This window comes from Cajanus cajan, chromosome 6 (assembly GCF_000230855.2).
Source record: "Cajanus cajan strain Asha chromosome 6, NIPB_CcT2T_4, whole genome shotgun sequence".
In the NCBI taxonomy this organism is placed as follows: domain Eukaryota; kingdom Viridiplantae; phylum Streptophyta; class Magnoliopsida; order Fabales; family Fabaceae; genus Cajanus; species Cajanus cajan.
In genome coordinates, this window is record NC_138522.1 from 51,969,042 (window position 1) to 51,996,581 (window position 27,540).

A 27,540-nucleotide genomic window follows, 5' to 3' on the forward strand; every position below is an offset into this window, starting at 1 on the left:
GAACTTTGAAGAACTTCACGTCCTTTCATATAATAAATACGTTTAGCTTCGTCTGGCCTATCGTCCTGTGCCTAAAACAACCATCTATTGCAATTCTGACATCTTTAAAGTCCAAACTCGGTTGATTTGTTTGCATCAAAGTTAAACTCACATTTGGCTTTAGTTCTATTTAATTTGGAACAAATCAAAATATGCCCAACAAACGACAAATTGCCCAAACATTAGACGATGCATCCCATCTCCATCTAGTGCAATTTTTACCAAATTAGTACTCGAATTCGGTCTTGGCTTTGCATGAAGGTTGTAAATCTTTTGCGTGACTTGTTTTGATTTCTTTCCTTTTCTAGTAATTTAGACATTAATCAATTCTGTGACAACAATGTTATCTTCTAGTAAATGTTCTATTTCCTTTGCCCCGTAAGATCATCCCCAAGCTTGCCTTCTCAAAACAAAAAGAGGCCAAGTAAAAAAATTTCTTTGCTGTATGGTACTAGTTTGATGCATTTGCCTTCAATTCAACCATGTCTTACATTACATGACAAGCACTTAAACAATGAGGAATCTAACAAAACAAGTGCTGCAATGCAACCTCAAGGATTGAAAAGAAAGAATCGCAACACAAAGACAAAGACCATGAGCAACCAAAAGAAATAAATTTAGCCAGTGATCATAGTTCCAGCACCTTCATCAGTCAAAATCTCGAGTAACAAAGAGTGAGGAACCCTACCATCAATAATACTCGCAGTGGTAACCCCTTGCGCCAGCGATCGCACGCAACAATTAACCTTCGGAATCATTCCACCACCGACCTTGCCATCTTCCATCATTTTTTTCACCCCTTTTATGTCAATCTTTTTCACCAAGCTGTTAGGGTCGTTCCGATCTTCCAAAATCCCCGCAACATCGGTCAGCAGAATCAGCTTCTCCGCGCCCAGCGCCGCCGCCAATTCTCCGGCCACGGTGTCGGCGTTGATGTTGTACGGCTGTCCGAACTCGTCCGCCGCCACGGAGGTCACCACGGGAATGTGGCTGCTCTCGATGAGGGAGCGGAGGACGGCGGGGTCCACCCTGGCCACCTCGCCGACGAACCCTAGGTCGGCGGCCTTGGGGCTGGGGCGCGCGGTGAGGAGGCGGCCATCCATGCCGGAGAGGCCGACGGCGGTGGCGCCGGCCTTGTTAATGAGGGAGACTAGGGTTTTGTTGACTTTTCCGACGAGGACCATGGAGACGATCTCCATTGTGTCGGCGTCGGTGACGCGGAGGCCGTCGCGGAAGACGGCGGGGATGTTGAGGCGGCCGAGCCAGGAGTTGATCTCGGGGCCACCGCCGTGGACCATGACGGGGCGGAGGCCGACGCAGGCGAGGAGGACGAGGTCGTTGATCACGGAGGCCTGCAGCTCCGGGGACTTCATGGCGGCACCGCCGTACTTGACGACGATGGTCTTGCCGCGGAATTTCTGGATGAAGGGGAGCGATTCTGAGAGGACGTCGACTCGGTACTGGCCCGGAGTGGCTGACTCGGCGGTGGTGGGCGGAGGTTGGACCGGGTTGGCGACGGCTGAAATGGGGCGGTGGCGAAGACGAGTGGAAGGGAATGAGAGAGAGGGGTGGGTGAGTGGGTTTTGGGTTTTGGTTGTGAATGGGAAAGAGGGGCAAAGATTTGTTAGGGTTTTGGCTGCTGCTCCTCCCATCATTGTGTCACAAGCTCAGTTTCAAGTGTGAAGTGAAAAGTTGCAGACTGAAGAAGGGTTTCGGACTTCCACGGCTATTGCTCTTTCTCATCTCATACATTATAATACAAGACAACTGTCTATGTAAGGTAATTTTCCCCACGTGCTATGCATACTTGTTTATAAAACTAGCTAATTATATTTATATTCTTATTTTGAGATGTGCGAGGGCGATAGGGAACCATATTTTTAACGTTAAATATTCTCACTAATAATTGTGCTAAATACGTTTGTATAAAATTTAAGTAGAAATTTTTAATTTATATCCATTTCAAGTCTCATCGATTGTTATTTATACTTTAGGATTAAGACGATTTAGTTGTTGGTGAACAGTTTTTCCATTCATGACAACACAAAAACCAAGCTATAACGTGCAACAGCACCTCTAGGACCCCTTAAATTAGGAGAAATAATCTTCGGGACCACTTAATTTAGAATGTAACGACATTGTTGATACAGTTGATAAAAAGAGCATTTGCTGAAATGGACAGTTTGAACCAAAATTGTGAGCAGGATGCGGAAGCCGTGAATCAGTGGTACCCATTTGAAATTGTAAATCTATTAATTAACTAATCAGTATCCATTTGATCTTTTAAAGCTATTAACTAGCTGTGTCACCGTGCATTACATGGTCACGATAGTCCTGGTCATGTGAGGTGACTTCATCATGAATCTGTCTGTGGAACATCATCCTTTTCTCAAAGATGATAAACAGAAGCACGGCAGCATATGTGAAACAGAAGAAAAAATAGTTGGTGGCACGACACCTTTGTAATGTATTCTCAGAAGTTACACAGTCCAAGCTTTTGTAATGCACACTCGCATGCGTGCAGTAATGCATTTCCGCGGTCTAAATAATATTCCGTGACCCGGATAGTACAATAAAAGTTAAAACAAAAAAAATACTGAGATGCTGCATAATACCAGTTAAGAAATATACTTTCTTCCTCTATTACCTTATTACTACGGAACATGGACATCTCTGCACCAAACATCCCGAGGTATAAAGATCATAGGCCACATCGTGGCTCTCGGTAAAAATGCGGTATTGTCAAATTATATACAACTGCGCTTCTAGACCTTCCATCATAATAAATTCGCAGAGGACATAGGGGTGAAATATAACAGCAAAATTGAGCAAAATTAATTGACATTCCGCCCAAAAATGAATATAATGAAGAAAGAAATAATTACAGCTTCTCCTCGATTAAAAATTAATACCCAAAGCCATTACCAACAAAATCCTCATCGTCACTACTTAAGGACTCAAGTATCTGACTATCATCATCATCCTCGTCACCTTCTGTCACAATCTCCAATATGCCAGGTCCTTCATCGAAGTCTACATCATCCAAAATGAAATCTCCATCTTCATCTTCATCGAGATCGCTCGCGCTGTCATCATCATCGTCATCATTGCTCAAGTCATCAGCATCACTCGCACTATCACCACCAAGACCAGGGCCTAAAAGGGGATCTACATCAACATCATCATCGTCATCATCCTCATCTTCCTCCTCACTTTCAGCATCATCAGGATCAGAATCATCATCAGTTGGCCTCCGACGACCAATTTCATAGATTCTGGCTGAAGCATACATCTCATCCTGATCATCCATAGTAACCAGACCAACAAATGAATCTGTTGGCTCGGCTGCAAAATCAAGAACACATCGGTCCACAGGGATAGTAGCAATGTCTGAATAATTGATTGCATCCACTGTGCGGAAAGCCGCAAACAGAGGATGTTTGACACGACGAGTGTGGACTGCTGACATTACATCCTCAAGATTTCTCCTCAAGATTGCATACATTACATCACCTCGTGCATTGAATGTTATTGATGTTTGATCTAATGAAGGTACACTGCGAAGCAATCTGAACTTGCGCAAATCCCAGACTTCAGAGTTAATAATAACCTGGTTAAAAACAATTATATTTTACAAACAAAAAAAATGATGAAGGTCAGAAAACCACCTTGCAGACGGAAAGTATAATTAAATCAAATAATTAAAAAATAATACTATATGTTCACTAGAACACTGTCCTGGTTCAAATTCTATAACCCTAGAATGTTAGACATAAATCACAAAAACCTTTTTACACAATGAGGTTGATAATCAAAGTATACCTATATGACTATTTTCTCACTACATGGTCTATAATAGAAGATTATGGTTTTGTATGATCTATGGTTCTGACCCATCTACCGGGAAAAGGCTTGGTTGTGGTTAATTCAAAATTCTATTTAGACAGATGCAAGAATATGCATACCTCGTTGCCAGCAGGATGAAAGCCTCCACCACCATAGTCTGTAAACTGATCAAAGCGATGAACAGGCCTAGAAACCCTCCGGTCCCATAAAACACCATTCCAAAGCAACATTGAGTCAGAAGGGTTAAAATGGATTAAAGAATAAACATGACCCCGCCCTGTAGAAGTTGCATATGTATCTGACAACTTTGATTCTAAATGACAAGATTGGATATCATACAAGAGGATTTCCCGTCGTGCAGATTCTGATGACAAGGCTGCAAAAACACTCCCAGAATTGCTGAACCTGGCAGCCTTGCATCCTTCAAATGAATGGCTAGGACCTCCTAAAATTGATGATGCATCCCACAACCTAACATCTTGGGAGCTTGAAGAAAGCAATAGTTGGGTCTCACCAGAAACGAAAGACTGAACAAGAGTCAAAGGAGACTGATGACCAGTGTAGCTCTCGACAACATTGCTGTTGTTGGAGTCAAAAAATTTGAGCTCTCCATTATGGCTACCAACAGCAATGTGAGAAGAGTCCCCAACAAATGTAATGCATGTTAACAAGGCACCGGCATCATCCCGACAAGGACGCCCCGGCCTAAACCGACTGTAAATAAATTGCCGATCCCTACGATTCCCATGCACTCCACCATACATGTATTTAAATTCCCGTGTACCAAGTCGAGCAGTCACATTAGAAGGAGCATCAAGGCTTCGCTTTGGTTCAGGGCAGACATGTGGATGCAGCAGAGACAGTGGAGGAAGAGTGGTAATAGGAGCTGGACATTGGCGATGCTGATGCTTCAGATACTGAACCACTAGCGAATCCAGTGTTACACGCTCAGGGTTGTTGGGCTGAAGATCATTCAATACTTGGGAGGATGGTGTCATCTGACCTGTATTTGGAGTATTGTACTGATTCTCATCCACAAAATCACCCATACAACGGCTCTGTTGATTTCTCAAGTTACAAATTGGTGTGACAAGCCCAACAGCATCAGTCTGCAGGCTGCTTTTACGAATTGCACTTGAACATATAGGAGAGCGAAGTCCTTGATCCCCAATATTTAGTCGTTTTCCAGAAGCTGAAAACATTGCTATATCCTTTATATCAGATAACTTACGTTTTGCTGGCAAGGAAATAGGAGTCTTAAACAGAGATCCAGTATCAATATTATTTTTCACCAAAGATTCAGATGTAGTATCTACTGCACTAGTTTCTGAAGACTCTTTACCAGTACTTGACCATTTACTGACTGATAATTGCTGAGAGTAAAGTTGCAGTCTTGAATGAAAAGATGATGAGAAAGTCAGTGATTTTTTCTTTGCAGAAATAGAATCACTTTTCAAGCTAGCATCCTCATCCTTCGCATTAACTTTTAATTTGTTAGAGAGAAATCCAGAAGGAGTACGACCAGAGGGCCACTGAATTTGTGTTGAAGAAACTTCCTGTGAGGTGGGCTGTTGTGCAAGAAAAGATGGAGCAACCAATGATGGCAAAGGAGTCAACTGAGCCTCTTTGAGCAACAAAGAAGCAGTTTGTGTCATTCCAGATGCTTGCAGGTGTTCATGAATTAGGAGCAAGAGTTCCCTGAATAAGAAAAAACATAACACAAAAGAACTATGAGTCATCAGAAGGGTGCCCCCAGAGATAGGGGGAGAGCACATCTATAGGAAAAATCTGAATGGTAAAATAGAGAAAAAGAAACCTTGAATGGTAAGTAATAGGAGTGGCAGCAGCTATAGCAGCTCTTTCTATACGCCTTAAAGTAGGAGTAGCTGCATCAGTAGCAGCTAATGTACTGGCACGTCCTGAATTAGTCACAATCTACAAATACAATTTAAACAAAAATTATCAGCAGCAGCCTTCATAAAGCACATATTATACTTGTTTATCTTATTCTTGGTGAAAGATAGATCACTGCATATTGAACAACATAATTCTCAAAACTGGGATTCTATTTGGTAACAGGATTCAAATATTTATTTAAGGTCCATTACAAAGAAACTGGCATTCACTGCCTTACAATTTCCTGGTGAAAAGTAAAAATCCAATTAATAACACACCTAAACTTGCACATTTGCTCAATCATGCATTCACTCAGGTGTGCAAAGTCTTTTGGCCACATGCAGGCACACACACAAATTTGGCCATACAACCAAATCTAGAATGTCAAGATTGTTTGAATTAATAATAATATACAATTTTTGTCATACAACAATAAATTGACAGTCATTATTGATGGAATTAATTCATATCTTAACCATTCATTTTAATTATATGGTTGAAAAATGAAAATTTCTCCTGTCATGCTCTCATTTCCCTGATACACTTGCTTAGTATATATTCTTTATTACTTATTTACATAAATAATAAAACAAGTCAATTAAATAGATGGACATGAAAACCAGTGAAATACACAATACATGATACCCTTAAACACAAACTTCAGCTTCACCAAAGAGTGGATATGCTCACCCCAATAAGCTCAATCGCAGCCTGGGAAAGTTCAGTTTGCCATCTACCCTGCTCTGTTCCAGGTGTTTGGCTGCCTGAATCCCGAATCAGTTCTGACAGCTTTTTCCCAACCTAGAACAAAAAAATCAAGATATTACATTCCAGCATTTGACAATATTTATGTTTTATGAAGTCTCATCAGAACAGAATTTAAACAGATAAAGAAAAATGTTGAAGCCAAGTTATCTCAATTTCCACATTTGATACTGACTATATTCCAAACCCATCAAACCAGGATACAATGGATACAGTCCAGTCAGAGTATGACTGTGCTCAATGAAAATCAGTTATGGTTGTTCACCTGAAGCTTGGTCAATATGTGTGCAATAGTATCATCTCTGGCTAATCCAAGCAAGACTCGACATGATAGAGCACGAAGACAATCTAGAGCAGCAGGAGGAGAATATATGCGCGGTTGGAGAAGATGCAGAAGAACCTTGATACCATTATTAGAGCGTACAGCCTCTCTTGCCTGACGATATCCTTGTTCCAATTGAGCAGCAAGACCAGCACAACCAGCTCCAGCACCCAATGATATTCTTCGGTCGCCAACCAATCCTGAGGTTGCTGAAGCAACAGGAGTTTGTGGAGTACTATTAACAGGCAGTGTACTGGATCCTGCAGCACTGCCTCGATCTACAGCATTGGACTCCCCATTCCTCTCCCTAGGATCAGTCTGGCTAGTAAAGTGAACAGCTCGATCTGAGACATTACGTTCAGCATTTCTATCTCTAGCCTCGGAGGGAGGACCATTAGATGTTTGTGAAGGCGCCAACTGCTGACCTTGTCCAACCATAGCTGGCTTATTGCTGATTGAAGGAGGAGGGCAAACAAGATTGACCAAGACATTTAATGCTGGTTGAATTATCTGAAATGTAGAAGTATTTGTTAACTAAATTTTAGATACCATATGTTGGGATACTCGGTATGTCAGTCAAAATCCTAAAAATTTCCTTTTACCACCTGCAGAAATTAGAGCAGTGAACACTAGAATTGCTACCAGAAGACACTCACCTCAGGGTCCACGTGATTACTAACTATATTTGCAGCATCCAAAATTACTGCAATACCGACACGATTATTGCTTAATGTTACATTTACAATCATCTTACGACTGCTAGGTACCAATGTAACAATGTGAAGAACACCCAACGCATACTGAAGCAAATCATGAAGATATCGCTCCACAGGTGGGGCCTACAAACAACCAGGAGAACAATAAATAAATAATTTGCAAGATAGGGAATGCATAAAATAACTGTCATACCTGACACAATTCCAACATACAATAAATAAATAATTTGCTAGAACAGGGAATGCATAAAATAAATATGCAAACCTGACACAATTCCAACATAGTAACATGTCCATTAGATGCCAAGAACTTCTCAACTGCTAGCCAACGTGTTCTCACAAATGCAGGACCTAGCTTCCGATCTTTTTGTAATTGCAGGAATACTGCATCCATTGCCTCATTACTAATATCAAGTGGCTTGTACACAGCCCTTACACTTGGAATATTTCTAGCAGCACTACGATTGCTTTTGTTTGGACGAATAGAATCCACTAATACAAGGAGATGAGCCCTGAAATATTGCCGCAAAGCAACACAAGTGTGATAAGCAATCTGCTTCTCAGATGATGTCAGCACTTCCGCAGATGATCGATCATTTCGAAGCGATCCTGAGTTAGATAAACTCAAGGCTCCAGAATTTACTCCTGATCTTACTGAAGCAGCATCATTTAGAAGCCCCAGTAATTTGTGTAATCCATCCAGGGAATCAAAGGCATCAAGAACTGCTCTGAAGACAAATGCAGCAGCAAAAAACAATGCTGCATTCTTCCGGGCTTGGTCTTGATTGCAGTCAAGGAGATGGAGAGCTAACTCAACAACATGATAAACAACTTCTGATGGAAGAGCACAAACCCGTTCCATTATCCCCTGAAATAATCATTTAGGGTCAGTAAAATGTAGCAGTGTTATATTTGAGCATGCATGCCCAACACTGTCAGACACGGAGTGAGGGAGAACTTAAAAACATAAGTAGGCAGGCATTTCAATTCACAATTATAACTATAAACAACATGAATACCTGAAGAGAACCAATAGTAAATAGACAAGAAGAAAGGCCAAAGAAGGTTTGAGCCATTCTAGGGACAGCAAGCAGCTTTTGCATTCCCCCACGGTCCACAAATAGTGCAGCAAATTTCCTATGTGCAGCTAAAGCACATATTAGCTTCATGACATCAGGCAACAGCAAAGCAACTTTGGATGCCTCCCGATGTTTAGAATTCTGCTGTAGAAGTGCAAGACACACATCAACTCCCTTCTCATGCAACACAGGGCCAAGAACTTCTACATATTCTCCTAGTAACTCGAGACACTGAATGCAATATTTTTCTCTCAACTGTGCAAGTGATTGAGTATCTGGGATGAAGTACTCTTCAACATCCTCATTAGTTTCGGATTCTTTGCCACTCATATTCTCTGTTATAGTATTGTCGCATATAGAAATCCTACCACCAACAAAAGAAAAACATTATATAAAAATTAATGTTGACATTTGTTCATGAATGTAATCAGATCTTAAAAGTTACCAATGTACCATACTTGTAAATTATATTCTGACATACCTTGAAACTTCAACTGCAGATGCAGCCTCGATAACAGTTGATGCAGCTCTTGAAGCAGCCAAAAAAGCAGCTTCTTCATCATTAGAGGATTTATATTCCTGAAAATAAATGCAAAAGTGAACTATCTTAGCATCAAGTTTAAACTATAAAGACAACCCAATCACACAGACATACATATAAGCACTAAGTACACTTTTGGCTCTGGGAGAAAAAAAATAAATGAACCCAAGCATACCTCTGAAGCTGCAGTTTTTACAAGATCAGCAGCAGCATCCCCAGCTGCTTGCACAGCTTCTTCAGGTGCATTGGCTGATCTAGCTTCAGCTTCAGCAGCTTGAACTGCTTTTCGGACAAGATCGGTTATGTCTTTACTTCCAATTCGGCACTCTTGGAAACAATCATCATTATCCTCTCTTTCAAAAGAAGAAGGGGACCTACCAAGGGTCTTCTTAGAATCAGCCACCCTCCTAATGTCAGCATTCCTCAATATGCTTCTATCTCTAACACTCCGTCCCAGTCCTAATCGACTACCAGAACCAGGAGATGACAAAATGGGATCACTTTCTACAGTCCCTTCATTGATCCTTCCTTTCCCTCTAGATCTCCCCCATCCACGGTTTGCACGCCGCCTCGAAGAGTCATCCCTAACATTGTCGTCATGCTCACCATATTTTATCCTTCCATCACGTATATCTCTACAACGCCATCTATCCTCTCCATCAGAATCTACCTCGCGGACATCAGCACCTTCACCAAACTCATCGGGTGGTTCACCATCTATCCAAGATCCATCTGGGCAAGTTTGTCCACTAATGCTTCTATCCGGACCCCTTTCAAGAGTTACATCATCTAAAGATCTCTCGTCAATCTTCCTAGTATCATCCAAATGATTAGATTCCAGGAGCTGGCGAAATCTTCCGCGACCATCATCTCTACCTCTTCCTGAAGTATTTGCAGATGCATGCCTACTCTCTGTTATATGAGTAACATCTTTCTGGCTGCTACTGGTCTCTCCCAGCACTCGTAAACGAAGATAACGCATAAGCTTAGCAGACAAGCCAGATGTCAATACATCTTCCACTATTTGACCTCCACTGCAATCATTCCAACATTGATAAGAAAATAAAATAAATAAATGAGAACTATAAAAAATAGGAATAAGCAAGATAACCCCCCAAGATCAATAGAAGCAAATGATTAAAATTTAAAGCCCAGCATTAAGCCAACATTAGAGGGAAAAATCTAAAAATAGTCTACAGATTGAGCAGCATAGCATACCCGACCAAACACACAGCAAGGAGTCCAGTAGAATAAGTTTTCAACATTTCAGAATCTGATGCCTCCCTCCTGTCAGGATTATGCTTCAGATTCTGCTCTTCAGCAGACACCCTAGGGTTATCATCCATCGCCCAATTTTTTATGTTTTCCATGACGGATTCTTCAAAAACATGAGGATACTGTCCATTTACACTTCATCAGATCAATTGAACAACACAAGGACGTCGTTAAAAAAAAAAAAAAAAAGTGGAAAGGAAATCTCACAATCCAAGTTAGTGAACAGCATAGGAGAAGCCTACAAGCAGCAGCTTGAATGGAAGTCGAGTATCTTGTTTCTAAAAGAAACTTCGACGATATCAACTCAAAGAACTCATCATTTTCCTGCAAAAACAAAAGAGCGAAAGTACTATCTCAATAATTTAACATGAAAAATCGCCTTAAGAAGAAACTCTACATCCAAACAAACAACAAGGATCACGTGGGGACAAGAAAATACCCGGATTAAGCCGCCAAGGCGGCCAATGATATGCGCAGCACGAGCATTGCTCGAAGAAGAATGACCATTCTCGTCCATGTATCTACATTGCAAAAACAAATTATCCATAAAAACCGGAAGGAATAATTCCAAGAGAAATCAATAACTAAGAAATTATTCCAACAAGTGATAGGGCACAGTATTCAGAATCAAATCTAAAACCACGCACGTAGATGACATAAAATCGACATTCATCTAAACAACCGAGTTTACGTATACGTACATATATTAACACCTGAGAAATTATTCCAAAAGAAATCAAATAAAAAACGAGCGTGCGTGCCCGCGAATCCATGCGTAAAATAAACCGTTAAAAAAAAAACAAACGAAGACAACAAATATACCGTGACTCTTGCGTTTCGAGAATGGAAGCAAGGGCGTGGAGAACGGTGGCTTTAGGGTTATCAGGTGCGGAAGTGATCTTATCCATGAGTTTGTTAACCTTTGCAATCAATTCCTCTTCTTCCTTCTTAGAATCCTCCTCTTCATCCCGCGGCGGTGTAGCGTGATTCGCCTGATCCTCCATCAGCGACACTGAGACGAGATAATCGTATGATAATAGATGGTGTGATTTGATTAGGTTATTTTCTTTTTCTGTGTGTGTGTTTTTAATATGAATATGTATCTATATTACGGACTAGGGATATGAGCGTGAGCAGTTTTGAGTTGCACAGGTGAGAGCGAAAGAGAGGCATAAATGAAGAAAAAGAGAAAGAAAGACAGTGAGAAAGGGCACCGCACAAACAAACACCAACACCAACGCGATGATGGATCGGAAGCTTCGGGAGATATCCGACCCAGTAGCATAACCCTACTTGTGCCCATTTCTTTTAAGGCCCAATGTAGTAGACCCAACAACAGAAATGGCCCAAATATTATATTTTTACGACCCAACAGGTATGTTTTTCCAATTTAAATTCATAAGCATCAGTATCAGGCATCAATTACTATTATTTAATAGAATCTACATGTTTAAAAAATATAATAATTTTTTAATAAAAGAAACAGTTTTCTATTTTTTATGCGTTTGTCTAGATTTTTTTAACAAAAAGTAGTTTTTTTTTTAAGAAGCAATTCTTATTTATTTTGTAAAAAATCATTTTTTCAAAAATCAAATTTTTGATAATATTTTTTAAATTCTAAACAAACTGATATGTTACTATTAATAGAATAAAGTTTCTGCTGGAACACTGCCATTTATTATTAAAACACGTGTCATGTTATTATCGAATTTGTTCCGTCCTACTTTTCATCTCCCATTTCTAAAGTCGACTATTCTTTTTTTTGTTGAATTGGTCCAACACTCACGAACACTTAGCCACAATAAAAGTGGGCAAACCCAACACCCGATCCATATTCAAAGATTTTGCACGGGTTAAAAAAAAGGTAAAAACATATACTATTAAGAAGTTCACTTTTAAGTTTTACGGTGCATTTCATGCACTTCAAGGATAAGACAATAAAAATAATATAGGATAAATTATGGAGAAATTGTTCGAACTTTTTGTTTTGTATATATATTTTTTAAAATAACAAACAACATAAATAAAATAATATCAAATTTATTATAATATTATCTTTTATATTGATTATCATAATATATTATTATCATCTTAATTGAAATGATAATAACATTAATGATAATAATAATAATAATTGTAATAATAATAATCACAATAATAAAATCATGATAATGATAAAAATAATGATAATAACCAATAACAATAATAATCAATAGTAATATAGTGATAAAAGATAATAATAATAATAATAATAATAATAATAATAAGTAGTGATGATAATTTTTTATATTTATTATTTTATTTTATGACTTTTGTAAATAAAAATGAAATAATTATATTTATCATATTTAACACCATAATTTTTTTAGAAAATCTAACTGATATTTATGTTTCTCATCATCAATGTTGTCCATAATCGAACCTGACCAACTAACTATGTTGAAAAAATTAAGAAAACAAATTTTAATGAGTTGAAATGAGATGAAAAGTCTGGACCCTATAGAGTTATAGGCTTCAATAAAATAATCACTATCCTTAATTTAATGGTTGGGTGAGGAAGAGTTAGGGTAGTTAGAAACATGAGAACTTATGTTCAATTCTCGATCATTTTTATAATCTTTTCAATCTTAAAAAAAAAAAAAAAAATAGGCTTCAATAAAATACATATCGGCAAGCGATGAGAGAAAAAGGAAAATTCATACGATATTGTAGATGGTTGCTCGTGAGAAAGACAGTCACAAGCCCCAAGACAATGAAAACCCGCAACCAATGAAGATCCAAAAAACTACATTGAAATCGTCTTCTCTTCATTTCCATTCTGTCACATAGTCACTCTCAACAAATCCCCCAACCTATGATTCATTGTCACCTCATTATAAATCTCCCGATAGAAACCCAAGTGCCCCCACCGTACATTTGTTTCCAAACCCGAGCCATAAAACTTAGTATTTCACACCATTTTTGCAACATCATTTTGTGAAGAACAATTACATGTATCAAAATTAAATTCCTATAGAAAGAGAAATAAACAAATATATAAATAAAAAATATTTTTCATGTATTATCATTATAAAAAAAAATTCACAATGTCAGCAAATTAATTCAGATATGACTTTTAAATTATTTGAAAAGCCAATAATCTTTTTTTGGTTACCCAAGTTATCCCCCAACCTAGAGCTATACATCATGTTGATAAACGTCAATAATCTTACTAATCTATGATTAGACGAGAATATTTTTTTCCATCAAGATTTTAATTAATGTTGGCAATGAAGATCGAAATACCAGTCAAAAAGCAAGCAAATCAAAACCAAAGATTACAAAATAGCAAAAGTACTAAAAAACATAGCACTGTTGTTAGAGATCCAACTCTTGCATGTAACTCCGCAGAATCTGTCTCGATCATGATTCTGAATTTGCAATCTCCAACGGAAGGATCCTTGTCAGTGACCATAGAAAGCCCCGGGAATTTGCATGCACTATCCATCTGGTCATTAATCTGGTAGTAGCTATTAAACGCATAAGAAATGTTACCATGAACATCCAAATTGGCACACGAAGTTCCATAGCCAAGACTAGTGCAATCAGCATTTTGACATGCATATGCCACACTAGGTGCGACTTGGTCATCGTTAAGGTTTGCAGAGGGTTTCAAAACGCACCATTTTTTAGCCAAATGATCAACACCACTAGCCCCTACTAACCCATTACCACGTGCTGACCCAAGATTAAGTTGGTACTTGGGTTGGCCATCAAAGTAAAACAACCCCCAATGACGCTCAAAGTTCCCTGGCTGAATGCTTTTGCTATCTTCATCTATGAAACTAAACAAATAAGCATCTATAGGACCAGGCCTCATTGGGGTCCCTTTTCCAGACATATAACGTGACATGAAACCTTGATTAAAACGTTGTGCATATTGAAGGTTTGCATTTCGGTCCCCATCTGTTGGCCAACCAATTTCCCCCACAATTATGGGCAAGTTTCCAAACCCATTCTTCTGCAGGGCCCACACTAGAGTGTCGTGGTTGGCATCAAACACGTTGTCATAGGTCCTTCCGTTGTCATTTATGGCGGGCTGGTAGCCATTAAAAAAGGCGTAGTCAACAGGGAAATTGGGGTCTGAGTAGAGGCTGATGAAAGGGTAAATGTTCACTGTGAAGGGAGCTCCATTGTCGTTCAAGAACTTGACAATCTGCAGCATGACATTGTTGATGTCAGGTCTGAAACCACCGTCGGATGGATTTTCTGAGGAGCTTTGATAGACGTCGGCGTTTAAGGGAACGGTTACTTTAACACGGTTGCTTAAACCGGATTTTGTGAGAGCTGCCTGGATGTTTTGGAGAGCTGGAAGAGTTGTGGTTTCGTAGGTGCCGTTGTATGTTGACAAGAATGGTTCATTCCCCACTGCAACGTACCTTGCAAAAACCACAAGAAAATGAAGAAACAATGTGTAAGAAAAAAACAAGTGTAGGCATTTGCAGCATACGCTCGTTGAGTTTATAAGCAGTGAACGTGAGAACACGTGGATTAGATCTACAATGCATTAGTTAGATCAATTAACAGAAAGTTGCTATTCTGTTTCCTTCAATTCCAATAAATCACCCTGAGTTTTAACCACATGCACTTTGAGCCTCACTGATGAGTTTTTAAATTTTAACCATGTTTACTTTTAAGTCCTCATTTCAACAAATGCTGGGAACAGCTATAACACAAAGTTACAAACCAACAAGAATGTTGCATCATATTTGAATCACACCCTCACGTGGCTAAAATCGATTCATTGCAAGTGATTGAAATTATTATCAACAATAACAATCAAATGTGGATCTAGAATGATCAATATTTAATCACCATTGAGCTCTACTAATTACTAAATTGATCATAAATTTGAATCACACATAAGGGAAACAACTAATGCTTACAATGATAGGGTTGTTTAGCAGAGAAGGAAAATCTAGTTTTTTCCCAATTGACAGAGTCAGGAATGAATAGAAATCGATATCATATGTGGACTCAAATTATAATACGTAGGAATCATACTGCAGCAGATGCAGAGATCACATGTTACCAAATGAGTAGTTGAACACAAACTATAATTGCACAATCTATTCATACAAACATTGTTTGGAAATTTGTGAAGGAACAAGTGTAAGCTACATATTTTTGCAGATATTATCAATAGAATGCTATTCAGCAATGCAGAGAACAAAAAACAAGGACGGTAATTATAAGTCGATAGAAACAATTTTTCCTTCCATTAACAGTGGAATAATAATCTCTTTTAAGAAAAATAATCACGAATGGGCTTCTGGCATTGAGAACATACAAGGAAAAGCATTCAGATAAAATATGAATTGTTCCACTTATAATCTTGATTCTTGATAGATGCACCTAAGCATAACCTTCCAAATCCAAAGCATTCGGTGAAAGAAGAGGAGCATAACTTTCGATGTTGGGGAAACCTTAATTGCATACAAGAACAATATATGAATGGCATTTCAACTTTCGGCAGGAATATAGTCGGACCAATTAGTCAGCTAAGGGTGACATTATTTTCTGATATAAGAGATTGGGAATTTAAAAAACCTCACAAGGGGCACAATTTCACTCCAAGTACGTTATCAATAAATGGAGTTCTCTTAGATCAGCATATATGAGAACTACGGGGAATTTGTTAAACAGTAGAAAAGTTGGAAGATTAGACATTGAACAATTTCCCAAACATAATAAGTAATTTTTTTTTTTATCAAACAGAATAAGTAAATGTAAAAGGAAGACAGGTTAGATGGACCATGATAAAGCAGAAGCTGAACCCCTTAAACAAATGCATTTCATTGCATATTCCACTATGAATTAATATGGGAAAGACACTTATTTTCCATTCACTATAAGTCTCTTCTGCTCCGGCTGCAATGCTTTCTTCAAACATTTACACTACCACTACTCCTCAAACTCTTTGCATCAGAGAGCACAGTCCTTTAATGTTCAGAAGAAATATCCAAAGCAAAAGAATTACACGAAATTTATTTTTTTATAATCTTCCACCAAACGCCTAGCATAGAGAAACCATGTATTTTCACAGCATCAAAAAATGTCAGTGCTAAATATAATAAGATGTAGAGCATGCAGTATATTCAACTTCACATCTTATATATCTAATTCTCTATATTTGTTCTTTTCTATTGCTAATATTAGGCTAATTTGAAGTAGAGGATCATATGTGAAGTTGTGAACTTGTATAACAAGTAGACATGTATATCTTCCATGATGATAGGATGACATTGCATTTTTAAGGGTGAAAAAACCTAGGGTACGAAGAACACAGCAAAGAAGAAAAAGAACAAATATTCACAGCATTTAGTCATGCAATAGCAGAAGAACCAGAACATCAAGCAGAAGTGCCAACAGAATGCAAGCTGAGTTAAAAGCCACAGGGATTGTCCTTATAGAATATTGTGTGGAAGTAACAAATTCTTAGCCAGCGTATTTTTTCAGAATTCAACAACAAAAGCTGTTTAGAATTTCCTACTTTGCATCTCTTAAGATTAGGCATAATATGCAAACTTAACAGTAACTTAGAAATTTGGATTCTCAAGAAATTCTCGGTCCCAATCTAACATGCATTCTCAACCGCACCACAATTCCAAGTTGTCACATAACAATATTGTTTTCCATTCACATTTCTAAAGAAACTCGTTTGGTTTATGAACACCCATTTCATCAATGAAAAACTAAGCCAAGCACCAAAAGCAGTGGCAATTAAAAGCATAGCTTCAACTCAAAGCTATGTGCCTGCAAAAGCCAAGTAGAATACTAAAATCTAAGGGGTGTGTCATGTGTGTGTGTACCTGATATCCACTCCACCAGAAGAGACATGTTTGGAAACATTCTTGGAAACCCATTTTTCAGCTGCTTCCACACTGTTAGCCAGCGAATAAAGCATGTCATTCGGAATCCCCACCATGACCTGTATCCCAGACTTCTTGAGAGCATCCAAGATACCGGCATCAGCATCAAAAAGCTTAACCTTCTGAATGCCATTGTCCTTCAGCATTTTCACCACCTTAGACGGTGACAAAGGGTGTGTGCACTGTGTCCCCCAATTCACACCAATCCCACTCACTGACCCCACCAACACCAACCCAAACAACACAACAACAACACCACCACACCTACCCAACTCCATAAGCTGGTTCGTCAGTGTAAGCCAAATCTAAAGCTCAGAGTTTGTTGATCTAAAAAAGCACAGTGAAAAATAATAAGTCAGGGTGAAGAGTTATATAATGTAATATAATAATAAAATAAACATTGGGACAGCTATACCAATTGAACGAGCTCTTGTGTTGGGAAGTATAACAAATTAACAAGGTTTTGAGCTACAGTAAGTGCAAAGTGGATCCTAAGGATATGTTGCGTTAAGTACAGAGAACCGGAGGAATGAGGAGTGACCGAGACACAAGTTATGTGGTGGAGAATCTTTTTCTTTTTTTTTTTTTTTTTTTTTTTTCAGCTGATATAAGCAGGCAAAGGAACAGTCAACAGTGTAACAAAAAAAAAAAAAAAAAGCAACGTTATAGGGTGCTGTCCGTGTCAGACTTTTTTCAAAACATCTCGAAAATCACATGCCTGAGTTGCATTTTATGGGGAAAATGTTTCGACGGATATTTTGAAGTTCTCGTACTATTTTTAAATAAAATTGGAAAGATAAAAAAAGATACTATTTTTTAAAATGTTTTTAGTCATTAAAATAAGAGTAAATTTTTTTTATTTTTTAAATTTAAAATTATTATTTTTAGTCTCTATAATTTTTAAAAATTTTGATTTAATCTTTTAAGTTACTAACATATTTAAAAATAATAAATTAAAATAATTATACATCATACTTATACCTAAATTTAATATAATATTTTCACTAATAAAAATAGTAAGATATCAATAAATAAATTTTATACGATAACATTTGATAGATTTTTTGATAAAATTTAAAAATTAAAGTAAATTTTTTAAAATTATAAGATTAAAAAAAATTAATTTTAAATTTAAAGAATTAAAAATAAATTTATGATTGAAAATATATTTAAATCCTTTTTTACCATGGTGTTAACAAAAATATCTACTAACTTTTTAAAAAAAAATAGTCTTTTTTGATACTTAAAACTTAAAGATCAATTTCAACATCAATTGGACCAATGAATATTGATATACTATTTATTCTAATTATAAGTAATATAATATAAATTATATATAAAAAAAATATTAATATAATTATTTTTAATTAATTTTATCATAAATTCAAGTCTTAATCTAATATATGTCTTTTATTTTAAGTAATTGTAATATTTAATGTTAGTAATAAATGAATCAATAAAAAAATAAAGTTAATAATAAATGATAAATATAAAAAAATTAATCTTAAGTAACTATAAAAATTAATGATTATTATTTATAATTAAAATTATTTTTTTATTTATTACTTATAATTAAGATGAAAGATAATATTATTACGTACCGTAGATTAGTCGAGTAATTCTTACTGATCATATTTTTATTTTATAAATATTTAAATAAAAGTAATGTATTTACTTTTTTGAAATATAAAATATTTAGACTTATATATATTTTTAGTCCATATAAAATAAATAATTTTATATTTTGATCTCTCATTCAATTTTTTTTTTCATTTTTTCAAATTTTGTAAACATTGTTTTCAATTTATGTAAAATGAGAAAAAAAATATTTTGATCTCTTTAGAATATTTTTGTATGATTTTTGTTCATATAAAATTTAAAGGTATTAATTTTTGTCCCTAAATATTATTTTAAGATATATAAATAATATTTATTTTAAAAATTTATATAATTTGTAAAAGTGTAACATACTAAAAGTATTACATACAGATGTGAATATCACTTGATATTATTACTTAACTTATTAATAAAAAAATATTATAGAAAAAACAATTAACATTTACAATAATAACGTTTTTAATTAAAAATATTAAAAAAAAAACATTTGCAATAAATATTATTAAAAAAATTATGGTGAAGTGTATTAATAACGTTTTTAATAAAAAAAAATTATAAAAACAATAACTAGCATTTGCAATAATAAACTGATAAAAAAATAATTTTTTAATAAATAATACTTTTTAACTAATATTTTAATATACTAATTAGCATTTGCAATATATTGGTTGTTGGAAACATTATATGACTTAATTTAACCCTTAAAAAATATTAAATAATCTTTTAAGATTACAAACATGAATAATTTTGATCCTTGTGCTATTTTTCTTTTATATTTTTAGCACGTATTTAATTGTTAAAAACATGAACCTGTGTAGTTTCTTTTTATTTTTAATATCAATAACTCAAATTAATTCCAAAAATTTAATTAAAACATTTTAACTTATAATCTTAAATAAGTATTTGATATTTTTTCTTTAAAGCATATAATTACATGGGCTCATGGAATGATTTTTTATTGTCGCGAAACAAAGTTCACATTATATTCCAGAAAGTGCTTAATCAATACTCGTTGTCGTGTCTGAGACGTGTACCTTCCTTCATTCCGGAGTCTTGTGATGCCTTATGCCAGAATCCAGATAACATTTGCCCCAACCCCCTCCAAGTACTAACTCTCAAGTCTCAAGTTTCTGCTTCGAACTTTTTTTTTTTCCCTCTTAAATTATACTATATTTATTTATGAACAACGTGCTTTTGCAATTTAAGTAATTAGATTGAACTTTGAAGCATAGAGTATAGAATAACTGAGAAAGAGAGAAGAATCATGAAGGTAGAAGCTAGATGATATTCGAAAGGTATTTATAATAATGTTTAAGGCTTAACCGCTTAAGCATATAGTCATGGTTCGATATCCCTATTCCAATATCAATGACTCGATGTATGATCAATCCCTTAATAAACAGATCATAAAAAGAATATGTTTCTCTTGGACAACACATAACCTAAAAACATTAGCAGTAATAAGAGTTGACTCCTCCTCCTTGGTTATATTTCTCTAGTGCCAAAATGATTTCACTCTAAGTACTATTTTAATTCTTATGAATGAATTTATATTTTGCGAATATTCTTAAGAAAATAACAAAAATATAAATGATAGCATATTTTAAAATTCAAATAAAGGTGTTTAAAAGACGAGAAGAACTTTTACTTTATTAATTATTTGCTTAATGTAATTTAAAATAAAAAATTAACTATTTAAATATTGTTTAAGTATTCTCCTTCTTAACATATTTATAAAGACTTTTAAAGGATAAAATTATCACAATTCAATTAGTATCAATAAATATAATATCTCAATTATAGTGATTTCTTCCTAAAAATGAAAACGAACATACAATCGAAACAAATATTAAATAATATTATTTATAAACAACAAATTGATTTTTTTAATCCTAATTATAAATAATTATTATTATTTTTAAAAGTTATTTATGAAAAAATTATATAATTTCCTTTTTTTATGCATTCACCTAAACAATAAATATAATAACTATTTAAAATTTAAATTAAAGTATAATGATATATCAGTATAATAACATATGAAGACTTGTTGGTTAATACAAAAGTTCATTATTTTAAGTCTTATGGTTAAGAGAGGTCAAATTTTTTTATATTTATTTTACAAATATAATACATAAAAATAACTAACAATAGGATAATAAGACCTTTTAAGCAAATCATTTTTTATTTAGCTAATTAAAAAAATATGAGATAGTAATTTTAATTTATTTTTAAAATAATATAAAAAAATATCATACAATTATATAATATTTTTAAATTTTTGACTCTTCTCAACCATGAGTCCTAAAGCACTACACTTCTGGACTAACCAACAAATTTGCCCTGTTTATTATAATTAAATTTAAATTTTAATAAAAATACAACAATGTTGATCGAAAATAATAAGTTTACACTTATAATAGAAAAACTGACAAACTGATATAATATAAAATTATAAGAAATCAATGTATAAAAATTATAAATTAATATAAATAATTAAATTATATTTTTATTAGAAGATTATTAATAAAGCTAAAACTCTAATTTAGTCTTTTATAATGTTTTAAAGTTTCAATTTAGTCTCACTTTAATTTTTGGGTTCAATTTAGTCACACCTATTAAAAATGTTAGCAATGTTTTGCCTTCCGTCTCAATTTCTCAAACGTCGTGTCGTTTAGGAGTATCCATGTGATTGACAATTACGGGCGTAATTAAAAATTACGAGCGTGATTGAAAATCACGGGCATAATTTTCACGGTTCTTACTTAGCAAATTTTTTTATATAATTCACATGGTGGGAATTATGGGCGTGATTCTCATAGTTCTTGAATGACATTTGAGAAATTTAGACGGAAGACAACTATTATTGATATTTTTGACAAATAAAACTAAATTGAACTTAAAAATTAAAGTAAGATTAAATTAAAATTTTAAAATATTATAAATGATCAAACTTTAGCGACTGGATAAATATTTTTTAAACGGTACTAATTCAACCAGTTTTCTCTGCTAGAAGCCCACTGGACAAGACCTATGATACAGCTCAATGGACAATGAAACTAGAAATGTACCTATTACCATAACCCAAACGAGTAATCAAGAAATCCAAATAGCTCGTAGACTTCATTTACCCTTTATTTGGTACCTTAGAAATAGAGACAAAATGAGTGAGAAAAGTAAAAATGAGAAAATGAAAATAAATTTGATTGTTTGATAAATTAGGGGTGAGAAATATAAAGGTATAACCCACTACCTTTTATTTTTACCATAAAGTAAACTGTGCAGAAATAAACAGGAAAAGTGCATACAATGTTACAGTTTTCTCTTTCTTGACGATTTTAAAACCCACGAATTGTATTTTTATTTTTTAAAATATTTTTAGCGGTTTAGAAGTCCCATACTCATTTTTTAACAAATATCAGTGGTCAGGAAACTGTCACAAATTATTAAAAAGCTGAATTTTCTCTCTACAAACAAGGGGCTAAACCCCGAAAAATCTATTAGCTAGCTAAGAAAAGAACACTCCCGTTAAGAAAACACATTTTGACATCTTTATCTAACTTTTATGGGTCTCTGAACTTAATTTTAGTTCTTAATTTATTTTATGAATTTTATATTTTATTAAAGTAAAAACATTACACACAAAAAAAAAAAAGTATATGTACAATAATCTGTTCAAAGCAAAAGTATAAATTCTAGGTCAATCATTCATCCTCTATACAATAATTACACAAAAATAGTATAAAAAATAATCAATGTCATCATTCGTCAGATGACTTCCACAATACCTCTACTCTCATACTAGGTATAATTATTACAATCCAATCATGTTAAAATAAACAATAATAAACTAAAGTTCAAAAAGAGTACAAGTCAAAGCAAGTATAAGAATAAAATATTTATACTAATCAACCAAATGAAAACCAAGCAATCCCTCTTGGCTCAAACCATACACCAATCAACACATCATCCATATGTTTGAAAGCTCAACAACTAAGTAATTCAAACTTATACCACAACCATATTATACAATAAGATATTCACCTAATGCATATGAACATCATCAATTTACACCATATCATGCACACATCACAAATAATTTATTGTCACACATTCATCTTGGGAGATCTCCTAAAACACTTAAGCAATTTAAGTGATTTGACCCTACTAAATCAACCCAATCATGTTCACACCTCATGCGCCTCACTAGATTGACAGCTAAGTTGGGATACTAATCCATATCCTCTAACTTCTTGGGTGGTGCCATTTAAATTAAGAAAGTCCAATTTTACCGTCAAAACTAATATAATTGTGTATAGGTGTACCATGACCTTGATATTCATTATCAAGTCACTTGTGGAATTAACCCACTAATTATCCTTGAAGAACCACACAAATCTTTCCAGTAATCAGTTAAGAGTTATAGCCTTTGGTTTCGTACCTTACTCTAACATTGACTAAAGACCTAGAAGAGACTCAACAAATCCATTTCAAGAGTTTCACACCTACTTAATGAGGGTATTCAACAACTGATCTATCAGAGTGCCGCAACAATATTCCCTACATGGGATATCCAACTTTCATATCGACATCCTCTTATTTAATCTTAAGTCAATCAACATGCTTTAATGCTTATAACATTTTTAGCATTAACACCTCAACACATGTCATCTATATAATTACCTCATATTAATGAATACAAAGATCAAATCGCATCAATCATGCATAACATACCAATGTTTAACAACTCATTCAAGTATAGCATACCAATACTCATCAACAATTCAACCATTCAAATATCTACATAAATTATCTTAAAGCAATATACACATAATTATCATCATTATTCAACACACAACATGCAATAGGTTAAACAATTATATTCGTGTTCACCATCATATTCACCAAACAATAATAACATACAAAGCAACCCACGCTTGATGTAACATACCTTGCATCCGAAGCCATTGAGGCAAGGACTTCGGCGCTACTCAACCCCCACCCAGTGTGGTTGAGGAAGGGAACTCCTGGGGAGCTCAAACCTAGTGTGGCGAAATCCCACGCCTAGCTTCACACCAACCCGAGATGATTCTCTCTCTTCACGTTCGACGATACTCCTTTGGCACCCAACGCCAGTCCAACTTGAGATAATTCTTTCACCCTATATCTGACGTCATTCAAACCATGCTTGATGCTAGTTCAATTCGAGACAATCCTTTCTCCTTATGCCTAACATCATCGATCCTACACCTGACATGAACTAGACAAAGTGTCCCTAATTGAATCACGTTTAACACCATGAAGGTGCAGTTGATGCAACGTGAGTTTTACACTTGTGCACATCACGAATTTGCCCCAAAGTACCTGAAAAATGGAAAATCCCAAACATGCAATGCTATAAACCACTCATATACATAATTTACAACCCATTTCACACAAAAATAACCACATGCAACCACAACTCAAGTAATTCATCAAATTTCACATTCATGAACCTAACTACCTAAATTTAACATTTTCATCATACCATCCAAAAATCCATCAACATAAACACATTTTAATACCAATTAGACTACAGATACAACACCACAAATCAACAATAATTTATTCCTAGTTTCCTTTACCTCAAGTCCAAATAATAGAGAGGAAAGGGAAAAAAAAGAAGAGTAGCTCCGTCAAGAACTCTATAGAACGCACCTTAATTCTCAGCAAGAAGCTTTGAATCACCACCCACCACGGATCAACAGAGATCTCCTACATCTTCGGGGAGCCTAAAAAGAAGAAAGGAAGAGTCAAAATCCCTAGTGCACTTCCTTTATATAATGCATACAACAATCAAGAGATTGGAGGCTAACCTCACTACCCAACAATTATCCCACGTCCTAGGATGAGATTACTCGCTCTCTCTTACCTCGATGAATGCTTGATGAAGGACATGAATCTTCAAGGTGACATTTCATAAACTCTTATTCTCCTTCTTATTCTTCAGAGCGTATGCACAAGAGTAAAAAGAGAAGCGTGAAATAAAAAAATTGATGTAACAACTCTTTTGAAAACTTAACTCCACATTAACCCAATAGTTAAGACCCTAATTACAAACTCTTACCTTACTTAATAAAATAAATAATTATTTAATTACAAAATCTTATAATGTATCTATATACACATAAAATAATTAAAACAAGTATTAAAACTAATCCAAATAATTATAACAAAATACAATAATTAATAATTATAATATATAAAATAAATATATGTATATATAAAAAATATATATTTTTGTCAATACAATCATAATTAAAATAAAATATATAAATAATAAAAATTATAATAAAAATATTTTTTTTCCTAAATACTTATTATAAATAAATATCATAAAAATACACATTTTTCTAATAAATATTATACAAAATTTTTTGCAAATATTTATTATTATTTAAAATATTCATAATTATTAAAAGTTTCTAAATTATCTTTTAAAACACTAGTGGAAAAAATACTTTTAAGATCGGTCATTTTTAAGTTTTAAGATCGGTTCTTTGACCGATCTTAAAAGAGATGATCTTAAAAGTGGAACTTTTAAGATCGGTCGTCAGCCGATCTTAAAAGTCCAGCTTTTAAGATCGGTCATGCCAATAGCTGATCTTAAAAGCTGAACTTTTAAGATCGGTCATAGTAATAACCGATCTTAAAAGCTGGTCAGCCGATCTTAAAAGTCTAGCTTTTAAGATCGGTCATGCCAATAGCCGATCTTAAAAGCTAGACTTTTAAGATCGGTTATGGTAATAGCCGATCTTAAAAGCTAGACTTTTAAGATCGGTCATGATAATAGCCGATCTTAAAAGTCCAACTTTTAAGATCAGTCATTGTAATAGCTGATCTTAAAAGTCCAACTTTTAAGATCAGTCATTGTAATAGCCGATCTTAAAAGTTTTGAATTTTTTTAAAATGTTTAGCTTGTTTTGAGAAGGTTCCTGAACAAAACCTACAAATTAATACCAGGCAGTTGATATATTTTCAATGGTCCGCAATACATACAAAATACAGGATAACTTTTTTGAAACAATTCAAGATTCAATACAAATGATTAAATAAAGTTAATCATCAGTATTGAATCTCAAATGGGAAACTAAGGTTCACTCAATACAAATGATTAAATAAAGTACCTAATTATGTTATGAAATAATCTGATCACACCACGTCGACCGTAGTGGATTAAGAGAGATATAGTAAATAACGAGGCTATGTTATGAAATGAAAATATTTACATTTTATTATGTTTCCAAAACAACCAAAATGACATCAAAGCTTAATAACTATTGTACAATGGTAATAATATACTAACAATTAATCAAGAGGACTTCAAGGACGCTATCTGGTCAAGGCAGTCTAGCAAGTTTTGATCCCTGCTTAATAAATGAAATTATAAAATAAATAAACAAATATTACCACTCACAAAAAGGAAATAAGAAAAACTAAAAGTGACAAATTTTGTTTAACAAGCACACTCTCAATTCTCAAATAAGTATACCTCCCGACAATGATAGTTTGGACCAAGAAGCTGCGTAGCATAAAATGTGACTATGCGAAGGACTTGGAAGCCTGCAAGTTTTTAATAACCCAATCAACAAGATAATTAAGCTTTAACAGATAGGACTAAGGGTAGGGAGAATAGAAATTTTTTTTAGTACTTTTGTCACAAAGCGATGATCCATAATTAGTCACAATAGTTTGACAAAAACTTATCCAGAATTAACCCGAATACTTGGTATGACACAAATTTATATATTTTATAAGAAAAACCATACCAAAACCTTCACTGTTAGTTACATATATTGTCACAATTACATTTTTATAAGTTTAAGGTAGTTATTGGAAGTGTTAGAAGTCTTATGGGGAACCACACTCGAATTATGATATTGCGAGAGAGCTTTGTTTGAGTTTTCTACTACTTTTCTTAATTTTCTTTGTAATTACTTATTGTTTTCATGACTAAGAGCATTTAAATTCTATTTTGCTGGGACTAGTTGCAATTACTGAATCTTATGTAATCATGTTCATATATTAAGTTATATTTATGCCGTTATCACAGTGATTATTTATGTTATTAATTGTTTTATGGTTTGATTGCTCACACCTAAAATGATAATTGACTAAAATGATATTGAAAAATTAATTATAAGTCTAGGACCGAAGTAAACATATAAAAGTCTTGATTAATAGAAATAAAGTTTATTTTAGTCATCTTAAGACTTTTGTTCTAGTGCAAGTTATTTATTCAAGTGTTGCAGGAATTAAAGTTTAATTATGTGGACTGTGTTGTGCAGGGGAGGGGTTCTTATTTCATTCGTCCTTCTAAATATTTTAATTACAACATTTTAATGCACGATTGTAGGAGAAAAAATTGCTAATGTTAAAATAAAAGAATACGCTTTTCTAGTAGTGCCCAACAGGTCTCATAATGTGTTAACTCAAACTAATTTAATTTGTTTGTATATAGGTTAAGTAATGAGTTTTAATTTTTAAATTTAAT

General features: G+C 34.4%; 3 protein-coding genes across 4 annotated transcripts; all 3 read right to left on the bottom strand.

The window, feature by feature from the left end:
- Positions 1-464: 464 nt before the first annotated feature.
- Positions 465-1,845, bottom strand: NAGK (N-acetyl-l-glutamate kinase). The gene has a single exon (XM_020372048.3). It carries the CDS (start codon positions 1,692-1,694, stop codon positions 657-659), a length of 1,038 nt encoding a protein of 345 aa, XP_020227637.1. The 5' UTR covers positions 1,695-1,845; the 3' UTR covers positions 465-656.
- Positions 1,846-2,657: 812 nt separating this feature from the next.
- Positions 2,658-11,684, bottom strand: DCAF1 (DDB1-CUL4 associated factor 1). 2 transcript variants are annotated; one of them, XM_083077580.1, is made up of 14 exons: positions 11,302-11,684; positions 10,919-11,000; positions 10,687-10,803; positions 10,423-10,601; positions 9,380-10,238; positions 9,145-9,242; positions 8,604-9,027; positions 7,778-8,452; positions 7,525-7,707; positions 6,812-7,378; positions 6,472-6,582; positions 5,702-5,820; positions 4,005-5,583; positions 2,658-3,649 (listed from the first exon to the last, which is right to left on the bottom strand). In XM_083077580.1, exons 1-14 carry the CDS (start codon positions 11,481-11,483, stop codon positions 2,945-2,947), a joined length of 5,880 nt encoding a protein of 1,959 aa, XP_082933706.1. In that variant the 5' UTR covers positions 11,484-11,684; the 3' UTR covers positions 2,658-2,944. The 2 variants fall into 2 exon arrangements, with proteins under 2 accessions (XP_082933706.1, XP_020227634.1); XM_020372045.2 differs by having other exon boundaries at positions 7,850-8,452; positions 11,302-11,683.
- A 1,988-nt stretch (positions 11,685-13,672) lies between these two features.
- LOC109808854 (glucan endo-1,3-beta-glucosidase 5) lies at positions 13,673-17,977 on the bottom strand. Its single transcript, XM_020372014.3, has 3 exons — positions 17,806-17,977; positions 17,331-17,717; positions 13,673-14,897 (listed from the first exon to the last, which is right to left on the bottom strand). The coding sequence occupies exons 2-3, from the start codon at positions 17,666-17,668 to the stop codon at positions 13,784-13,786; spliced, it is 1,452 nt and encodes a 483-aa protein (XP_020227603.1). The 5' UTR covers positions 17,669-17,717; positions 17,806-17,977; the 3' UTR covers positions 13,673-13,783.
- Between the last annotated feature and the right edge of the window lie 9,563 nt (positions 17,978-27,540).